The following is a 22559-nucleotide window of genomic DNA, read 5'->3' on the forward strand; positions in this document are numbered from 1 at the left end:
AGTTCATATCTTTAATCCCAATTTCTAACCTCTGACCCTGATTCCTGATTTCTGATCTCTGACCCTGATTCCTGACTTCTGATCTCTGACCCTGATTTCTATATTCTGATGCTGATTATACAATTCTGATTCTTTGACAACAGGATTTGGAAGGTGCCTAGTATACAGGAAGCAAGCATGTACCCTGAAGCGCTATGCCAACCACAGCTTTGATAAGGTGATGGGACCAATGTTAGATGCCACAACACATCGACCTGTTTGGAGGCATAGTATTCTCGACATGGATGGTATCTGTTCTCCAGGTACATGTCAATAAAGTAACACATTATATTCTCCACAGTGTTTTTTTTGTTCAAAGATAACAATATAGTAACAGAGCATCCTTGACATTGGTGGTATCTGTTCCCTAGGTAACTATAGTAACACAGAATCATTGACATTGGTGGTATCTGTTCCCCAGGTAACTATAGTAACACAGAATCCTTGACATTGGTGGTATCTGTTCCCCAGGTAACTATTAGTAACACAGAATCCTTGACAGTGGTGGTATCTGTTCCCCAGATAACTATAGTAACACAGAATCCTTGACATTGGTGGTATCTGTTCCCCAGGTAACTATAGTAACACAGAATCCTTGACATTGGTGGTTTCTGTTCCCCAGGTAACTATAGTAACACAGAATCCTTGACATTGGTGGTATCTGTTCCCCAGGTAACTATTAGTAACACAGAATCCTTGACATTGGTGGTATCTGTTCCCTAGGTAGCTATAGTAACACAGAATCCTTGACATTGGTGGGATCTGTTCCCCAGGTAACTATAGTAACACAGAATCCTTGACACTGGTGGTATCTGGTCCCCAGGTAACTATAGTAACACAGCATCCTTGACATTGGTGGTATCTGTTCCCCTGGTAACTAGTAACACAGAATCCTTGACATTGGTGGTATCTGGTCCCCAGGTAACTATATAGTAACACAGAATCCTTGACATTGGTGGTATCTGTTCCCCTGGTAACTATAGTAACACAGAATCCTTGACAGCGGTGGTATATGTTCCCTAAGTAACTATAGTAACACAGAATCCTTGACATTGGTGGTATCTGTTCCCCAGGTAACTATAGTAACAGAGCATCCTTGACATTGGTGGTATCTGTTCCCCAGGTAACTATAGTAACACAGAATCCTTGACATTGGTGGTATCTGTTCCCCAGGTAACTATAGTAACACAGAATCCTTGACATTGGTGATATCTGTTCCCCAGGTAACTATAGTAACACAGAATCCTTGACATTGGTGGTATCTGTTCCCCAGGTAACTAAAGTAACACAGAATCCTTGACATTGGTGGTATCTGTTCCCCAGGTAACTATAGTAACACGGAATCATTGCCATTGGTGATATCTGGTCCCTAGGTAACTATAGTAACACAGAATCCTTGACATTGGTGGTATCTGGTCCCCAGGTAACTATAGTAACACAGAATCATTGCCATTGGTGGTATCTGTTCCCCTGGTAGCTATAGTAACACAGAATCCTTGACATTGGTGGTATCTGTTCCCTAGGTAACTATAGTAACACAGAATCCTTGACATTGGTGGTATCTGTTCCCCAGGTAACTATAGTAACACAGAATCCTTGACATTGGTGGTATCTGTTCCCCAGGTAACTATAGTAACACAGAATCCTTGACATTGGTGATATCTGTTTGCCCAGGTAACTATAGTAACACAGAATCCTTGACATTGGTGGTATCTGATCCCCAGATAAACATAGATTATATAGCAGTCTTTTATCATAGTTGAATGATCATGCATAAAAATAATTATTTATTTCATTACAGGTGAGAAGGTGGAAAGTAAACAAGTAATGGTAAACAAATACATGCCAACCGTGACTATGAACCCCCTCCAGACCCCCTCAGGACAGGCTCAGCAACCAGAGTACAGGGATGTTCCCATCACGTAAGTATCTTTCCTCCATAGCCCCTCCAAACCGGCTCAGTAACCAGAGTACAGAGATGTTCCCATCATGTAAGTATCCCTCCTCCATAGCCCCTCCAAACAGGCTCAGTAACCAGAGTACAGAGATGTTCCCATCATGTAAGAATCTCTCCTCCATAGCCCCTCCAAACAGGCTCAGTAACCAGAGTACAGGGATGTTCCCATCATGTAAGTATCTCTCCTCCATAGCCCCTCTAAACAGGCTCAGTAACCAGAGTACAGAGATGTTCCCATCACGTAAGTATCCCTCCTCCATAGCCCCTCCAAACAGACTCAGTAACCAGAGTACAGAGATGTTCCCATCACATATGTATCTCTCCTCCATAGCCCCTCCAAACAGGCTCAGTAACCAGAGTACAGAGATGTTCCCATCATGTATCTTTCCTCCATAGCCCCTCCAAACAGGCTCATTAACCAGAGTACAGAGATGTTCCCATCACGTAAGTATCCCTCCTCCATAGCCCCTACAAACAGGCTCATTAATGAGAGAAAAGGAATGTTCCCTTTACATAGGTATCCCTCCTCCACATCCCCTCCAACAGGCTCAGTAATCAGAGTACAGGAAATGTGCCCCTCTGGTGACCCCCTGTAAAGACCCTCTGAATTCAGCTCTGTTGATGATCAAACTATTTCACTTACAGATACAAGGGAGGAGAACCGTCCTACATAGAAAAGGTCCTCATCACCTCCAACCCAGAGGAGGCTTTCTTAATCAAGATGTTGCTTCGTCAGACGAGGCGACCAGAAATTGGTGACAAATTCAGCAGTCGACATGGACAGAAGGGGTGAGTAACTCAGTTAAACAGTTAAAGTATAAAATTTGCTGAGAGGCTGTAACGTCCGTTATTAGATATCAGTGACGTGTCTATATGTAATGTTACTATGACCAGACCGAGGTATTAGATATCAGTGTCTATATGTAATGTTACTATGACCACACCGAGGTATTAGATATCAGTGTCTATATGTAATGTTACTATGACCAGACCGAGGTATTAGATATCGGTGTCTATATGTAATGTTACTATGACCAGACCGAGGTATTAGATATCAGTGTCTATAATGTTACTTTGACCAGACCGAGGTATTAGATATCAGTGTCTATATGTAATGTTACTATGACCAGACTGAGGTATTAGATATCAGTGTCTATATGTAATGTTACTATGACCAGACTGAGGTATTAGATATCAGTGTCTATATGTAATGTTACTATGACCAGACTGAGGTATTAGATATCAGTGTCTATATGTAATGTTACTATGACCAGACCGAGGTATTAGATATCAGTGTCTATATGTAATGTTACTATGACCAGACTGAGGTATTAGATATCAGTGTCTATATGTAATGTTACTATGACCAGACCGAGGTATTAGATATCAGTGTCTATATGTAATGTTACTATGACCAGACCGAGGTATTAGATATCAGTGTCTATATGTAATGTTACTATGACCAGACCGAGGTATTAGATATCAGTGTCTATATGTAATGTTACTATGACCAGACCGAGGTATTAGATATCAGTGTCTATAATGTTACTATGACCAGACTGAGGTATTAGATATCAGTGTCTATATGTAATGTTACTATGACCAGACTGAGGTATTAGATATCGGTGTCTATATGTAATGTTACTATGACCAGACCGAGGTATTAGGTATCTGTGTCTATATGTAATGTTACTATGACCAGACCAAGGTATTAGATATCAGTGTCTATATGTAATGTTACTATGACCAGACTGAGGTATTAGATGTCAGTGTCTATAATGTTACTATGACCAGACCGAGGTATTAGATATTGGTGTCTATATGTAATGTTACTATGACCAGACTGAGGTATTAGATATCAGTGTCTATATGTAATGTTACTATGACCAGACTGAGGTATTAGATATCGGTGTCTATATGTAATGTTACTATGACCAGACCGAGGTATTAGATATCAGTGTCTATATGTAATGTTACTATGACCAGACCGAGGTATTAGATATCAGTGTCTATATGTAATGTTACTATGACCAGACCGAGGTATTAGATATCAGTGTCTATATGTAATGTTACTATGACCAGACCAAGGTATTAGATATCAGTGTCTATATGTAATGTTACTATGACCAGACCGAGGTATTAGATATCAGTGTCTATATGTAATGTTACTATGACCAGACCGAGGTATTAGATATCAGTGTCTATATGTAATGTTACTATGACCAGACCAAGGTATTAGATATCAGTGTCTATATGTAATGTTACTATGACCAGACCGAGGTATTAGATATCAGTGTCTATAATGTTACTATGACCAGACCGAGGTATTAGATATCAGTGTCTATAATGTTACTATGACCAGACCGAGGTATTAGATATCAGTGTCTATATGTAATGTTACTATGACCAGACTGAGGTATTAGATATCAGTGTCTATATGTAATGTTACTATGATCAGACTGAGGTATTAGATATCAGTGTCTATATGTAATGTTACTATGACCAGACTGAGGTATTAGATATCAGTGTCTATATGTAATGTTACTATGACCAGACCGAGGTATTAGATATCAGTGTCTATATGTAATGTTACTATGACCAGACTGAGGTATTAGATATCAGTGTCTATATATAATGTTACTATGACCAGACCGAGGTATTAGATATCAGTGTCTATATGTAATGTTACTATGACCAGACCGAGGTATTAGATATCAGTGTCTATATGTAATGTTACTATGACTAGACAGAGGTATTAGATATCAGTGTCTATATGTAATGTTACTATAACCAGACCGAGGTATTAGATATCAGTGTCTATATGTAATGTTACTATGACCAGACCGAGGTATTAGATATCGGTGTCTATATGTAATGTTACTATGACCAGACCGAGGTATTAGATATTAGTGTCTATATGTAATGTTACTATGACCAGACCGAGGTATTAGATATCAGTGTCTGTAATGTTACTATGACCAGACTGAGGTATTAGATATCAGTGTCTGTAATGTTACTATGACCAGACTGAGGTATTAGATATCAGTGTCTATATGTAATGTTACTATGACCAGACTGAGGTATTAGATATCAGTGTCTATATGTAATGTTACTATGACCAGACTGAGGTATTAGATATCAGTGTCTATATGTAATGTTACTATGACCAGACCGAGGTATTAGATATCAGTGTCTATATGTAATGTTACTATGACCAGACCGAGGTATTAGATATCAGTGTCTATAATGTTACTATGACCAGACCGAGGTATTAGATATCAGTGTCTATATGTAATGTTACTATGACCAGACCGAGGTATTAGATATCGGTGTCTATATGTAATGTTACTATGACCAGACCGAGGTATTAGATATCAGTGTCTATAATGTTACTATGACCAGACCGAGGTATTAGATATCAGTGTCTATATGTAATGTTACTATGACCAGACCGAGGTATTAGATATCAGTGTCTATATGTAATGTTACTATGACCAGACCGAGGTATTAGATATCGGTGTCTATATGTAATGTTACTATGACCAGACCGAGGTATTAGATATCAGTGTCTATATGTAATGTAACTATGACCAGACTGAGGTATTAGATATCAGTGTCTATATGTAATGTTACTATGACCAGACCGAGGTATTAGATATCAGTGTCTATATGTAATGTTACTATGACCAGACCGAGGTATTAGATATCAGTGTCTATAATGTTACTGTGACCAGACCGAGGTATTAGATATCGGTGTCTATATGTAATGTTACTATGACCAGACCGAGGTATTAGATATCAGTGTCTATATGTAATGTTACTATGACCAGACCGAGGTATTAGATATCAGTGTCTATATGTAATGTTACTATGACCAGACTGAGGTATTAGATATCAGTGTCTATATGTTACTATGACCAGACCGAGGTATTAGATATCAGTGTCTATATGTAATGTTACTGTCACCAGACTGAGGTATTAGATATCAGTGTCTATATGTAATGTTACTATGACAAGACTGAGATTTTCCCTGTGATTACCTGTATTGATTCAGAAGTTGTAGATGTGTGTTTGGTACAGAAGATGTAGATGTGTGTTTGGTACAGAAGCTATAGATGTACGTTTGGTATCTGTAGATGTAGATGTATGTTTGGTACAGAAGATGTAGATGTATGTTTGGTACAGAAGATGTAGATGTATGTTTGGTACAGAAGATGTAGATGTATGTTTGGTACAGAAGCCGTAGATGTATGTTTGGTACAGAAGCTGTAGATGTATGTTTGGTACAGAAGATGTATGTTTGGTACATAAGCTGTAGATGTATGTTTGGTACAGAAGATGTAGATGTATGTTTGGTACAAAAGATGTAGATGTGTGTTTGGTACAGAAGATGTAGATGTATGTTTGGTACAGAAGATGTAGATGTATGTTTGGTACAGAAGATGTAGATGTATGTTTGGTACAGAAGCTGTAGATGTATGTTTGGTACAGAAGATGTAGATGTATGTTTGGTACAGAAGATGTAGATGTATGTTGGTACAGAAGCTATAGATGTACGTTTGGTATCTGTAGATGTACGTTTGGTATCTGAAGATGTATGTTTGGTATCTGTAGATGTACGTTTGGTATCTGTAGATGTATGTTTGGTACAGAAGATGTAGATGTATGTTTGGTACAGAAGATGTATGTTTGGTACAGAAGATGTAGATGTATGTTTGGTACAGAAGCTGTAGATGTATGTTTGGTACAGAAGATGTATGTTTGGTACAGAAGCTGTAGATGTATGTTTGGTACAGAAGATGTAGATGTATGTTTGGTACAGAAGATGTAGATGTATGTTTGGTACAGAAGATGTAGATGTATGTTTGGTATCTGTAGATGTATGTTTGGTACAGAAGCTGTAGATGTATGTTTGGTACAGAAGATGTAGATGTATGTTTGGTACAGAAGATGTAGATGTATGTTTGGTACAGAAGATGTAGATGTATGTTTGGTACAGAAGATGTAGATGTATGTTTGGTACAGAAGCTGTAGATGTATGTTTGGTACAGAAGATGTAGATGTGTGTTTGGTACAGAAGATGTAGATGTATGTTTGGTATCTGTAGATGTATGTTTGGTACAGAAGATGTAGATGTGTGTTTGGTACAGAAGATGTAGATGTATGTTTGGTACAGAAGATGTAGATGTATGTTTGGTACAGAAGATGTAGATGTATGTTTGGTACAGAAGCTGTAGATGTATGTTCGGTACAGAAGATGTAGATGTATGTTTGGTACAGAAGATGTAGATGTATGTTTGGTACAGAAGCTGTAGATGTATGTTTGGTACAGAAGCTGTAGATGTATGTTTGGTACAGAAGATGTAGATGTGTGTTTGGTACAGAAGATGTAGATGTATGTTTGGTACAGAAGATGTAGATGTATGTTTGGTACAGAAGCTGTAGATGTATGTTTGGTATCTGTAGATGTATGTTTGGTACAGAAGATGTAGATGTATGTTTGGTATCTGTAGATGTATGTTTGGTATCTGTAGATGTATGTTTGGTATCTGTAGATGTATGTTTGGTATCTGTAGATGTATGTTTGGTATCTGTAGATGTATGTTTGGTACAGAAGATGTAGATGTATGTTTGGTACAGAAGATGTAGATGTATGTTTGGTACAGAAGATGTAGATGTATGTTTGGTACAGAAGATGTAGATGTATGTTTGGTACAGAAGATGTAGATGTATGTTTGGTACAGAAGATGTAGATGTATGTTTGGTATCTGTAGATGTATGTTTGGTACAGAAGATGTAGATGTATGTTTGGTACAGAAGCTGTAGATGTATGTTTGGTACAGAAGATGTAGATGTATGTTTGGTACAGAAGATGTAGATGTATGTTTGGTACAGAAGATGTAGATGTATGTTTGGTACAGAAGATGTAGATGTATGTTTGGTACAGAAGATGTAGATGTATGTTTGGTACAGAAGATGTAGATGTGTGTTTGGTACAGAAGATGTAGATGTATGTTTGGTACAGAAGATGTAGATGTATGTTTGTACAGAAGATGTAGATGTATGTTTGGTACAGAAGATGTAGATGTATGTTTGGTACAGAAGATGTAGATGTATGTTTGGTACAGAAGATGTAGATGTATGTTTGGTACAGAAGATGTAGATGTATGTTTGGTACAGAAGATGTAGATGTATGTTTGGTACAGAAGATGTAGATGTATGTTTGGTACAGAAGATGTAGATGTATGTTTGGTACAGAAGATGTAGATGTATGTTTGGTACAGAAGATGTAGATGTATGTTTGGTACAGAAGATGTAGATGTATGTTTGGTACAGAAGATGTAGATGTATGTTTGGTACAGAAGATGTAGATGTATGTTTGGTACAGAAGATGTAGATGTATGTTTGGTACAGAAGATGTAGATGTGTGTTTGGTACAGAAGATGTAGATGTATGTTTGGTACAGAAGATGTAGATGTATGTTTGGTACAGAAGATGTAGATGTATGTTTGGTACAGAAGATGTAGATGTATGTTTGGTACAGAAGATGTAGATGTATGTTTGGTACAGAAGCTGTAGATGTATGTTTGGTACAGAAGCTGTAGATGTATGTTTGGTACAGAAGATGTAGATGTATGTTTGGTACAGAAGATGTAGATGTATGTTTGGTACAGAAGATGTAGATGTATGTTTGGTACAGAAGATGTAGATGTATGTTTGGTACAGAAGATGTAGATGTATGTTTGGTACAGAAGATGTAGATGTATGTTTGGTACAGAAGATGTAGATGTATGTTTGGTACAGAAGATGTAGATGTATGTTTGGTATCTGTAGATGTATGTTTGGTACAGAAGATGTAGATGTATGTTTGGTATCTGTAGATGTATGTTTGGTACAGAAGATGTAGATGTATGTTTGGTACAGAAGATGTAGATGTATGTTTGGTATCTGTAGATGTATGTTTGGTACAGAAGATGTAGATGTATGTTTGGTACAGAAGATGTAGATGTGTGTTTGGTACAGAAGATGTAGATGTGTGTTTGGTACAGAAGATGTAGATGTATGTTCGGTACAGAAGATGTAGATGTGTGTTTGGTACAGAAGATGTAGATGTATGTTTGGTACAGAAGATGTAGATGTATGTTTGGTACAGAAGCTGTAGATGTATGTTTGGTACAGAAGCTGTAGATGTATGTTTGGTACAGAAGATGTAGATGTGTGTTTGGTACAGAAGATGTAGGTGTGTGTTTGGTACAGAAGCTGTAGATGTATGTTTGGTACAGAAGCTGTAGATGTATGTTTGGTACAGAAGCTGTAGATGTATGTTTGGTACAGAAGATGTAGATGTATGTTTGGTACAGAAGATGTAGATGTATGTTTGGTACAGAAGCTGTAGATGTATGTTTGGTACAGAAGCTGTAGATGTATGTTTGGTACAGAAGATGTAGATGTATGTTTGGTACAGAAGATGTAGATGTATGTTTGGTACAGAAGCTGTAGATGTATGTTTGGTACAGAAGATGTAGATGTGTGTTTGGTACAGAAGATGTAGATGTGTGTTTGGTACAGAAGATGTAGATGTATGTTTGGTACAGAAGCTGTAGATGTATGTTTGGTACAGAAGATGTAGATGTATGTTGGTACAGAAGATGTAGATGTATGTTTGGTACAGAAGATGTAGAGTATGTTTGGTACAGAATGTAGATGTGTTTGGTACAGAAGCTGTAGATGTATGTTTGGTACAGAAGATGTAGATGTATGTTTGGTACAGAAGATGTAGATGTATGTTTGGTACAGAAGATGTAGATGTATGTTTGGTACAGAAGATGTAGATGTATGTTTGGTACAGAAGCTGTAGATGTATGTTTGGTACAGAAGATGTAGATGTATGTTTGGTACAGAAGATGTAGATGTATGTTTGGTACAGAAGATGTAGATGTATGTTTGGTACAGAAGCTGTAGATGTATGTTTGGTACAGAAGATGTAGATGTATGTTTGGTACAGAAGATGTAGATGTATGTTTGGTACAGAAGATGTAGATGTATGTTTGGTACAGAAGATGTAGATGTATGTTTGGTACAGAAGATGTAGATGTATGTTTGGTACAGAAGCTGTAGATGTATGTTTGGTACAGAAGATGTAGATGTATGTTTGGTACAGAAGATGTAGATGTATGTTTGGTACAGAAGATGTAGATGTATGTTGGTACAGAAGCTGTAGATGTATGTTTGGTACAGAAGATGTAGATGTATGTTTGGTACAGAAGATGTAGATGTGTGTTTGGTACAGAAGATGTAGATGTATGTTTGGTACAGAAGATGTAGATGTATGTTTGGTACAGAAGATGTAGATGTATGTTTGGTACAGAAGATGTAGATGTATGTTTGGTACAGAAGATGTAGATGTATGTTTGGTACAGAAGATGTAGATGTGTGTTTGGTACAGAAGATGTAGATGTATGTTTGGTACAGAAGATGTAGATGTATGTTTGGTACAGAAGATGTAGATGTATGTTTGGTACAGAAGATGTAGATGTATGTTTGGTACAGAAGATGTAGATGTATGTTTGGTACAGAAGATGTAGATGTATGTTTGGTACAGAAGATGTAGATGTATGTTTGGTACAGAAGATGTAGATGTATGTTTGGTACAGAAGATGTAGATGTATGTTTGGTACAGAAGATGTAGATGTATGTTTGGTACAGAAGATGTAGATGTATGTTTGGTACAGAAGATGTAGATGTATGTTTGGTACAGAAGATGTAGATGTATGTTTGGTACAGAAGATGTAGATGTATGTTTGGTACAGAAGATGTAGATGTATGTTTGGTACAGAAGATGTAGATGTATGTTTGGTACAGAAGATGTAGATGTATGTTTGGTACAGAAGATGTAGATGTATGTTTGGTACAGAAGCTGTAGATGTATGTTTGGTACAGAAGATGTAGATGTATGTTTGGTACAGAAGATGTAGATGTATGTTTGGTTATTTCAGTGTGTGTGGACTGATTGTTCCCCAGGAGGACATGCCTTTTACAGACCTGGTAAGTCACTACAACTTGATCACTGAAAATCTGTTCAGTTTGAAATTATTGTGAAGCCTTTCAAGATACTGGTTAGCTTTAATCTTGAGTCCTAGTCAATAAAAAGGTTATAGAATTGCCTGGAAAATAACTTCAATTCATGAAATCCTGATTAGAAGTTTCCATTTTTCATGATGGTTCCTTAAAAAGTTAGTAATAATTCCTTTCGTTTAGCTCACCTGACCTGAAAGGCCAGTGAGCCGTGGTGCTGTGTCCGGCATCCGTCAACATTTCCTTCAAATCCCTACTTGATCCCTACTAATCCCTTCTTTGTATTTCAGGGAATCTGCCCAGATATTGTGAGTATTATTTTAGTTTCTAGTGCCATGATGATCTCACTAGATAGGATAACACAGCCAACAGATTTAGTGCCTGACCATACATTCAAACCTCCACTTCACATTATATTCTGTCCATTGTCTACGTATTATGATTGTCATTATCAGCCTTTTTACCTATTGTTACAGAGACATGTCGACTATTGGAATAATTTGAACTCATGTCATTATCAGTCTTTTTACCTATTGTTACAGAGACATGTCAAATTATTGGATTAATTTGAACTCAAATATAATCACTCTGTTGGACATGAATAATGAAATAATCCTATTAAATTGTATTAATGTCCCCTGTTGACACATCTACCAGTACATATAAGTTACATGTATGAGAGACAAATAAATGACATGTTCCAGACAAATATTTAAAATTGAGGTAATATGTTGATATTTATGTTGTGCACAAATCTCGCTTTTTTAGACAAAACTCCCTTAAAATAATCATCCATCTCCCTTATTGGTCTCCTGAAGTATGGCATGTATGGATGTTAGGATCCAAGGTTATCTATAAGTTTTGCCCAAAATAGTTTGAAAGAGACAATAAGGAAACAATTAATATAGAGTTTGGTGAAGGGGAGATAACTCCAATGAGTTGGAGGAGTATAAAATATTGTCAAACCCTACACAACGAGAAACTCCTTATTTACTTGCTGTCCTCAGATAGTGAACCCCCATGGATACCCCTCCAACTCTTTATTTACTAGCTGTCCTCAGATAGTGAACCCCCATGGATACCCCTCCAACTCTCTATTTACTTGCTGTCCTCAGATAATGAACCCCCATGGGTACCCCTCCAACTCTCTATTTACTTGCTGTCCTCAGATAATGAACCCCCATGGGTACCCCTCCAACTCTTTATTTACTTGCTGTCCTCAGATAATGAACCCCCATGGATACCCCTCCTACTCTTTATTTACTTGCAGTCCTCAGATAGTAAACCCCCAGGGGTACCCCTCCAACTCTCTATTTACTTGCTGTCCTCAGATAATGAACCCCCAGGGGTACCCCTCCAACTCTCTATTTACTTGCTGTCCTCACATAATGAACCCCCATGGGTACCCCTCCAACTGTCTATTTACTTGCTGTCCTCAGATAATGAACCCCCATGGGTACCCCTCCAACTCTTTATTTACTTGCTGTCCTCAGATAATGAACCCCCATGGACACCCCTCCTACTCTTTATTTACTTGCAGTCCTCAGATAGTGAACCCCCAGGGGTACCCCTCCAACTCTCTATTTACTTGCAGTCCTCAGATAGTAAACCCCCAGGGGTACCCCTCCAACTCTCTATTTACTTGCTGTCCTCAGATAATGAACCCCATGGGTACCCCTTCAACTCTTTATTTACTTGCTGTCCTCAGATAATGAACCCCCATGGGTACCCCTCCAACTCTTTATTTACTTGCTGTCCTCAGATAATGAACCCCCATGGGTACCCCTCCAACTCTCTATTTACTTGCTGTCCTCAGATAATGAACCCCCATGGGTACCCCTCCAACTCTTTATTTACTTGCTGTCCTCAGATAATGAACCCCCATGGGTACCCCTCCAACTCTCTATTTACTTGCTGTCCTCAGATAATGAACCCCCATGGATACCCCTCCAACTCTCTATTTACTTGCTGTCCTCAGATAATGAACCCCCATGGGTACCCCTCCAACTCTTTATTTACTTGCTGTCCTCAGATAGTGAACCCCCATGGGTACCCTCCAACTCTTTATTTATTTGCTGTCCTCAGATAGTGAACCCCCATGGGTACCCCTCCAACTCTCTATTTACTTGCTGTCCTCAGATAATGAACCCCCATGGGTACCCCTCCAACTCTTTATTTACTTGCTGTCCTCAGATAGTGAACCCCCATGGGTACCCCTCCAACTCTCTATTTACTTGCTGTCCTCAGAAAAGAACCCCCATGGGTACCCCTCCAACTCTTTATTTACTTGCTGGCCTCAGATAATGAACCCCCATGGGTACCCCTCCAACTCTCTATTTACTTGCTGTCCTCAGATAATGAACCCCCATGGGTACCCCTCCAACTCTCTATTTACTTGCTGTCCTCAGATAATGAACCCCCATGGACACCCCTCCAACTCTCTATTTACTTGCTGTCCTCAGATTAATGAACCCCCATGGACACCCCTCCAACTCTCTATTTACTTGCTGTCCTCAGATAATGAACCCCCATGGGTACCCCTCCAACTCTCTATTTACTTGCTGTCCTCAGATAATGAACCCCTATGGGTACCCCTCCAACTCTCTATTTACTTGCTGTCCTCAGATAATGAACCCCCATGGGTACCCCTCCAACTCTGTATTTACATGCTGTCCTCAGATAATGAACCCCCATGGGTACCCCTCCAACTCTTTATTTACTTGCTGTCCTCAGATAGTGAACCCCCATGGATACCCCTCCAACTCTTTATTTACTTGCTGTCCTCAGATAATGAACCCCCATGGATACCCCTCCAACTCTTTATTTACTTGCTGTTCTCAGATAATGAACCCCCATGGATACCCCTCCAACTCTCTATTTACTTGCTGTCCTCAGATAATGAACCCCCATGGATACCCCTCCAACTCTCTATTTACTTGCTGTCCTCAGATAATGAACCCCCATGGGTACCCCTCCAACTCTTTATTTACTTGCTGTCCTCAGATAATGAACCCCCATGGATACCCCTCCAACTCTCTATTTACTTGCTGTCCTCAGATAATGAACCCCCATGGGTACCCCTCCAACTCTTTATTTACTTACTGGCCTCAGATAATGAACCCCCATGGGTACCCCTCCAACTCTCTATTTACTTGCTGTCCTCAGATAATGAACCCCCATGGGTACCCCTCCAACTCTCTATTTACTTGCTGTCCTCAGATAATGAACCCCCATGGGTACCCCTCCAACTCTCTATATACTTGCTGTCCTCAGATAATGAACCCCCATGGACACCCCTCCAACTCTCTATTTACTTGCTGTCCTCAGATAATGAACCCCCATGGGTACCCCTCCAACTCTCTATTTACTTGCTGTCCTCAGATAATGAACCCCCATGGGTACCCCTCCAACTCTCTATTTACTTGCTGTCCTCAGATAATGAACCCCCATGGGTACCCCTCCAACTCTTTATTTACTTGCTGTCCTCAGATAATGAACCCCCATGGGTACCCCTCCAACTATTTATTTACTTGCTGTCCTCAGATAATGAACCCCCCATGGGTACCCCTCCAACTCTTTATTTACTTGCTGTCCTCAGATAATGAACCCCCATGGGTACCCCTCCAGAATGACGGTAGGGAAACTAATGGAATTACTGGGTAGCAAGGCTGGTGTCTTAGACGGCAAGTTTCACTACGGCACAGGTAAGAAATACATAATGAGATAACATGTATTAGGATCTTGATCAGGATATTCATTGTAATCGTCAGAAACTACATCTTTTGGTGTTACTAGTGTATCAATGATTAGATTGCTTTTAATAATCAAACTAAGCTTCCTAAAATTTGGTTTGTAATCATCGTTCCTTTCCTAGTTAAATTGGAGTTGTCGTGTGGTAGTATTTGTCCTGTATGTCATGTTTGGTATGTATGACATGTTTGAGTTGTCGTGTGGTAGTATTTGTCCTGTATGCCGTGTTTGGTATGTATGACATGTGGTAGTATTTGTCCTGTATGTCGTGTTTGGTATGTATGACATGTGGTAGTATTTGTCCTGTATGTCATGTTTGGTATGTATGACATGTGGTAGTATTTGTCCTGTATGCCATGTTTGGTATGTATGACATGTGGTAGTATTTGTCCTGTATGTCATGTTTGGTATGTATGACATGTGGTAGTATTTGTCCTGTATGCCTTGTTTGGTATGTATGACATGTGGTAGTATTTGTCCTGTATGCCGTGTTTGGTATGTATGACATGTGGTAGTATTTGTCCTGTATGTCATGTTTGGTATGTATGACATGTGGTAGTATTTGTCCTGTATGTCATGTTTGGTATGTATGACATGTGGTAGTATTTGTCCTGTATGCCATGTTTGGTATGTATGACATGTGGTAGTATTTGTCCTGTATGTCATGTTTGGTATGTATGACATGTGGTAGTATTTGTCCTGTATGCCATGTTTGGTATGTATGACATGTGGTAGTATTTGTCCTGTATGTCATGTTTGGTATGTATGACATGTGGTAGTATTTGTCCTGTATGTCATGTTTGGTATGTATGACATGTGGTAGTATTTGTCCTGTATGTCATGTTTGGTATGTATGACATGTTTGAGTTGTCGTGTGGTAGTATTTGTCCTGTATGTCATGTTTGGTATGTATGACGTGTATTAGTATTTGTCCTGTATGTCCTGTTTGGTATGTATGACATGTGTTAGTATTTGTCCTGTATGTCATGTTTGGTATGTATGACATGTTTGAGTTGTTGTGTGGTAGTATTTGTCCTGTATGCCGTGTTTGGTATGTATGACATGTGGTAGTATTTGTCCTGTATGCCGTGTTTGGTATGTATGACATGTGGTAGTATTTGTCCTGTATGTCATGTTTGGTATGTATGACATGTGGTAGTATTTGTCCTGTATGTCATGTTTGGTATGTATGACTTGTGGTAGTAGTTGTTCTGTATGTCATGTTTGGTATGTACTACCTGGCACCATCATTATACCCCCGCAACGAAGTTAGGGGGGTATACTGGAATCAGGTTGTCCGTCCGTCCATCTGTCTGTAGACGCATTTTGTCCGGACAACTCCTCCTAAACCGATGGGCCAATTCCGATGAAACTTCACACAAATATAGAGGACCATGTGTAGATGTGCATGTCACTTTCTTTTCTTTCAAAATTATGGTTGCTATGGCAACTGGTCACTATAAACAGGTTTTCTGATAAGAACCATAACTTTAAGTTTGTCCGGACAACTCCTCCTAAACAGTTCCAATTCAACATTGACTCGTGCAGATTGCGGGGGTATTAGTCAGCCATTCTGGCGACAGTTCTAGTTTATCTTACCTTTGATGTACTCTGACAGCCTTCAGTGGAGACAAAGTAGAGGACTTGTCTGCTGACCTCATCCGTCATGGCTTCAACTACCTCGGTAAAGACTATGTCACCTCTGGTATCACCGGGTAGGTATTACGAATTCCTGTGTATGTTTTGCCAATTTTTGTGGATTTTTGTTACTTAAAGATGTATTCTTTTGAAGAAAAAGCAAAACCCTGCAGCAAAAACATGACTGTTTTTACAGTGAGCCTCTGTCAGCGTACATATACTTTGGCCCAATCTACTACCAGAAGTTAAAACACATGGTAATGGATAAGATGCATGCTCGTGCCAAAGGACCACGCGCAGTCCTCACACGTCAGCCCACAGAGGGTCGTTCACGCGACGGAGGTCTCAGACTCGGGGAAATGGAGCGTGACTGTCTCATTGGATATGGCGCCAGGTAAGGAGACATTGTCAGTGGTTTTGGCGCCAGGTAAGGAGACATTGTCAGTGGTATTAGTGCCAGGTAAGGAGACATTGTCAGTGGTATAAGGGTCAGGTAAGGAGACATTGTCAGTGGTATTAGGGTCAGGTAAGGAGACATTGTCAGTGGTATTCGTGCCAGGTAAGGAGATATTGTCAGTGGTATTAGTGCCAGGTAAGGAGACATTGTCAGTGGTATAAGGGCCAGGTAAGGAGACTGTCAGTGGTTTTGGGGCCAGGTAAGGAGACATTGTCAGTGGTTTTAGGGCCAGGTAAGGAGACATTGTCAGTGATTTTGGGGCCAGGTACAGATGTAAGGAGACATTGTCAGTGGTTTTATATATAAGGGCCAGGTAAGGAGACATTGTCAGTGGTATTAGGGTCAGGTAAGGAGACATTGTCAGTGGTATTAGGGTCAGGTAAGGAGACATTGTCAGTGGTATTAGGGCCAGGTAAGGAGACATTGTCAGTGGTATTAGGGCCAGGTAAGGAGACATTGTCAGTGGTATTAGGGCCAGGTAAGGAGACATTGTCAGTGGTATAAGGGCCAGGTAAGGAGACATTGTCAGTGGTATTAGGGTCAGGTAAGGAGACATTGTCAGTGGTTTTGGTGTCAGGTAAGGAGACATTGTCAGTGGTTTTGGTGTCAGGTAAGGAGACTTTGTCCATGGTTTTGGGGCCAGGTAAGGAGACATTGTCAGTGGTATTAGGGCCAGGTAAGGAGACATTGTCAGTGGTTTTGATGTCAGGTAAGGAGACATTGTCAGTGGTTTTGGGGCCAGGTAAGGAGACATTGTCCGTGGTTTTGGGGCCAGGTAAGGAGACATTGTCCGTGGTTTTGGTGTCGGGTAAGGAGACATTGTCAGTGGTATAAGGGTCAGGTAAGGAGACACTGTCAGTGGTTTTGGGGCCAGGTAAGGATACATTGTCAGTGGTTTTGGGGCTAGGTAAGGAGACACTCGGTGGTTTTGGTGTCAGGTAAGAAGACATTGTCAGTGGTTTTGGGGCCAGGTAAGGAGACATTGTCAGTGGTTTTGGGGTCAGGAAAGGAGACATTGTCCGTGGTTTTGGGGTCAGGAAAGGAGACATTGTCATTGGTATTAGCACAGGTGCCTGACTCGTTTTTATAAAATAATAACATATAGAGTACATATAAATGAGAAAGGTTCTGAACTCCCCCAGGCTTGAAATCTGATGTATTTATTTCTAAGTACCGTAGCTTCGGTTGTATTGGGTGGATTTTTTCGAAGTAGGACTTAAATTGAAGAGAAATGGTCAATCTTTAAAATAAGCCATAACATGTTGTCGATTTCTCGATATTAGTTTACGAAATCGGGCGTGAAACTTCAAAATCCCCTCGATTTTGTTTAGTCGGACAAGTTGACGTAACGGGGTCACCACACTTTGACTCTATTGGACATAGCTTTAAATACGAAGTCCACGTGTTAATCACGAGGTACGCTTCATCAGATCACCGAATACAACTATTACATACACTTACTTTATGTATACGAGCACCCTATCGACGGCCCCGGGACTTTTTATGCATACTGATAGCAGATTTTCCACTTGAGTAGCCATGTTGTGTCAGCCGCGGTAAATTTGAACAAGCATTCTGATTGGTTCAACACATTTTCTATAACCAATCAGAATGCTTGTTCAAATTTACCGCGGCTGACACAACATGGCTACTCAAGTGGAAAATCTGCTATCAGTATGCATAAAAAGTCCCGGGGCCGTCGATAGGGTGCTCGTATACATAAAGTAAGTGTATGTAATAGTTGTATTCGGTGATCTGATGAAGCGTACCTCGTGATTAACACGTGGACTTCGTATTTAAAGCTATGTCCAATAGAGTCAAAGTGTGGTGACCCCGTTACGTCAACTTGTCCGACTAAACAAAATCGAGGGGATTTTGAAGTTTCACGCCCGATTTCGTAAACTAATATCGAGAAATCGACAACATGTTATGGCTTATTTTAAAGATTGACCATTTCTCTTCAATTTAAGTCCTACTTCGAAAAAATCCACCCAATACAACCGAAGCTACGGTACTTAGAAATAAATACATCAGATTTCAAGCCTGGGGGAGTTCAGAACCTTTCTCATTTATATGTACTCTATATGTTATTATTTTATAAAAACGAGTCAGGCACCTGTGGTATTAGGGCTAGATGATGTCAGATCTTTGTTTATACTCTTATTGAATAATCAATTTGATTTTCAAAATTAATAGGAAGAAATAAATTGATTAGTTAGAGTTAAACACATACTATTTGTTTTCTATAAGTATCTATCCTCTACTGTAATTATATAGGCTTTTCTGCAAAGACACCCAAAATAAGTTCTCATAGCTCGTTAATATTATTTATTTGGTATGTATCACATGTGGTAGTATTTGTCCGGTATGTCCTGTTTGGTATGTATAACATGTTGTTTTGGTTTCCTGCTATGCATCGAACAATATTTAAAAATCAGAAATGAGTTGACAAAAGGATCGTGTTATGGTGACAGTTAAGGGATTAAGGATTCTGTCATTAACTTATCTAACATCCTGTTGTATACGTATAACTAACTTTTAAATTGTGTAATTTTCACAGCTGTGGGAGGTAAGATAGGTGTGTAATATGTGTACAATTATTATATAATACCTGTTACAGTAAAACATAATTATTGTTCCACTAATTGCAGCTGTATATGAATTTCAAATCATATAACTGCATTTTCTATGAGGATGTTACATACTACTGTGTTAATGTAAGGTAAAATCCTGTTAAAGTGCCAGGTATATATATAGGGAGTGAACATATTCTGTTTGATTCACATGTATCACTGGTTTGTTAAACATCCTCTTGTTGGAATGACTGATGATATCCAGTGACATTTATGTTTAAACCAGTCTTAAAGAGATCTTTGCAGGTTAAGACTTTGTTTCAGAGAATAAAATTTTCATGTTTAAGCATGTTTAAACATGTTTAAGTCAGAGATCTTTATTTAAACATGTGTAAATCAGCATCTTTGTTCAAACAAACATGACTAAGAGATATTTATTTGCTTACATATGTCGGTGATTTCGTTTCAGCATGTTACTGTTAGAGCGACTGATGATCTCCAGTGACGAGTTTAAGGTGGATGTTTGTGGTGAGTGTGGCCTTCTGGGATACTCTGGCTGGTGTCAATTCTGCAAGTCCTCACGTCATGTGTCAACACTCAAGATCCCGTACGCATGTAAACTCCTGTTCCAGGAGCTACAGTCCATGAACATAGCGCCCAGACTCTCCCTGAAACGGTACAACCAGGTATAGCCTGTGTGAGGATCATACGGCTCTCCTAAATGGAAAAAGATCTCGCCCTCCAAGTTATCAAAGGTCGCCCATATCGAAGGACAACAAACAGGGCAAAACCCCAAATGGGGAGACGTGGTATAAGGGAGGTATATAAATTATTGTGAAATTGTGCTCTTATAGGGCAGACAAGAAATGGGGAGATGTGTTATAAGGGAGATGAAATTACTATTGTAAAAAAGTGCTCTTATAGAGTAGTTTACATTGAAGTTAACGACTTTTCATCTTTGGTATGGAATCAGTATGATGACCAGGTATACAGAGTGAAAACAGTTCAGTAGGGTGTACCGCCCTGGGTATCCGGTATGATATCCCCTTGGTATCCGGTATGATATCCCCTGGGTATCCGGTATGATATCCCCTGGGTATCCGGTATGATATCCCCTTGGTATCCGGTATGATATCCCCTGGGTATCCGGTATGATATCCCCTGGGTATCCGGTATGATATCCCCTTGGTATCCGGTATGATATCCCCTTGGTATACGGTATGATATCCCCTGGGTATCCGGTATGATATCCCCTGGGTATCAGGTATGATATCCCCTGGGTATCCGGTATGATATCCCCTGGGTATCCGGTATGATATCCCCTGGGTATCGGGTATGATATCCCCTGGGTATCCGGTATGATATCCCCTGGGTATCCGGTATGATATCCCCTTGGTATGAGTGATAACCATAGAGAGAGAGCTTTGTAATGTGATAGATTGGTGTATGGTGCACTGTTGAGTGATAGGAAAAATGAAACAGAGAGATGTGAAACTTATTTTTTTGACAAATAAAACTGCTGTTGACAAAGTGCTTTGTGCTGAGTTTTTCGATACAACACTTCTTGCACCTTGCATATCCTTTTTCATCATTTTGTTAAATACTTAATAAACGTGCTCATTTGTTTTAGAGTATTAACATCTAGATCCCATATAAACTATATCACGATAGTGTGTATCCAACTCCTGTCAAGTATTAGTGTGTATCCAACTCCTGTCAAGTATTAGTGTGTATCCAACTCCTGTCAAGTATTAGTGTGTATCCAACTCCTGTCAAGTATTAGTGTATATCACGGTGTGTATCCAACTCCTGTCAAGTATTAGTGTGTATCCAACTCCTGTCAAGTATTAGTGTGTATCCAACTCCTGTCAAGTATTAGTGTGTATCCAACTCCTGTCAAGTATTAGCCAGTACCAAGGAGAACACTCTGATGTATCTTTGACCATTTGATGCCCTTGATACCCGAGATTGACGACAACCTCATTTACCAGGCAACAACATGACCAAGTACATGACTTGTGCTTCATGAATTATTCTATGAGTAACTCCGAAGATAATTATCATATTATCTGAGGTCCAGGCTCTGTGTTTCAGACACCCTGGCTGTTGGTGTCTCCTTGACAGCCGTCCTCATATGATCCCGGCTGTCGGTGTCTCCTTGACACCCCTACTCATATGACCCTGACTGTTGGTGTCTCCTTGACACCCATACTCATATGACAGCCTCTGTTAACAGGTATTATCAAAAGGATTAACCACCGCCTCTGTTTATTAGGTATGATCAAAAGGACTAACCACCGCCTCTGTTGATTAGGTATGATCAAAAGGACTAACCACCGCCTCTGTTTATTAGGTATGGTCAAAAGGACTAACCATCACCTCTGTTGATTAGGTATGATCAAAAGGACTAACCACCGCCTCTGTTGATTAGGTATGATCAAAAGGACTAACCATCACCTCTGTTGATTAGGTATGATCAAAAGGACTAACTACCGCCTCTGTTGATTAGGTATGATCAAAAGGACTAACTACCGCCACTGTTTATATTAGGTATGATCAAAAGGATTAACCACCGCCTCTGTTTATTGTGTATGATCAAAAGGATTAACCACCGCCTCTGTTTATTAGGTATGATCAAAAGGATTAACCACCGCCTCTGTTTATTAGGTATGATCAAAAGGACTAACTACCGCCTCTGTTTAGTAGGTATGATCAGAAGGACTAACCGCCGCCTCTTTATAATCAGATAATGAGTCACTATAGGTAAGTTCATCAAAGGATGTCCATAAAAAATACCCATGGAAGGGGTATATAATACCGATTAAGAAAAAAAATACTTGGCGTTTCGATGCTGGAGGAAACGATATCTTACACTGTTCAAGAATACCGCTGATGGCCAGGACTGAACTGATCAATAAAGCAAACTAATTAATCATATACACGTCTTACTTCAAGGAAACCGTCTGTTGTCAAACTGGATAACAGTTACATAATGGAAGATATTTATAGATATATAATCACGACTGTAGTGTGTACATAGCAAATTAATCCAGCAGGTATAACTTTATCC

At 39.5% G+C, this 22559-nt stretch overlaps 1 protein-coding gene across 2 annotated transcripts in view; it reads left to right on the forward strand.

Moving 5' to 3' along the window:
• Positions 1-21020, forward strand: part of LOC117328294 (DNA-directed RNA polymerase III subunit RPC2-like) — a 47386-nt gene extending 26366 nt beyond the window's left edge. Inside the window, exons 21-29 of one of the 2 annotated variants that reach the window (XM_033885819.1) lie at positions 144-302; positions 1841-1961; positions 2642-2785; positions 10993-11041; positions 11362-11379; positions 14670-14775; positions 16440-16536; positions 16656-16853; positions 19959-21020. In XM_033885819.1, coding sequence (XP_033741710.1) covers positions 144-302; positions 1841-1961; positions 2642-2785; positions 10993-11041; positions 11362-11379; positions 14670-14775; positions 16440-16536; positions 16656-16853; positions 19959-20181 — 1115 coding nt within the window. In that variant the 3' untranslated portion in view covers positions 20182-21020. Of the gene's footprint in view, positions 1-143; positions 303-1840; positions 1962-2641; positions 2786-10992; positions 11042-11361; positions 11380-12186; positions 13515-14669; positions 14776-16439; positions 16537-16655; positions 16854-19958 lie in introns of those variants that run through there. The other variant, XM_033885820.1, reaches the window with a different exon arrangement.
• Positions 21021-22559: the final 1539 nt, after the last annotated feature.

Source organism: Pecten maximus, chromosome 5 (genome assembly GCF_902652985.1).
Source record: "Pecten maximus chromosome 5, xPecMax1.1, whole genome shotgun sequence".
Lineage (NCBI taxonomy): Eukaryota > Metazoa > Mollusca > Bivalvia > Pectinida > Pectinidae > Pecten > Pecten maximus.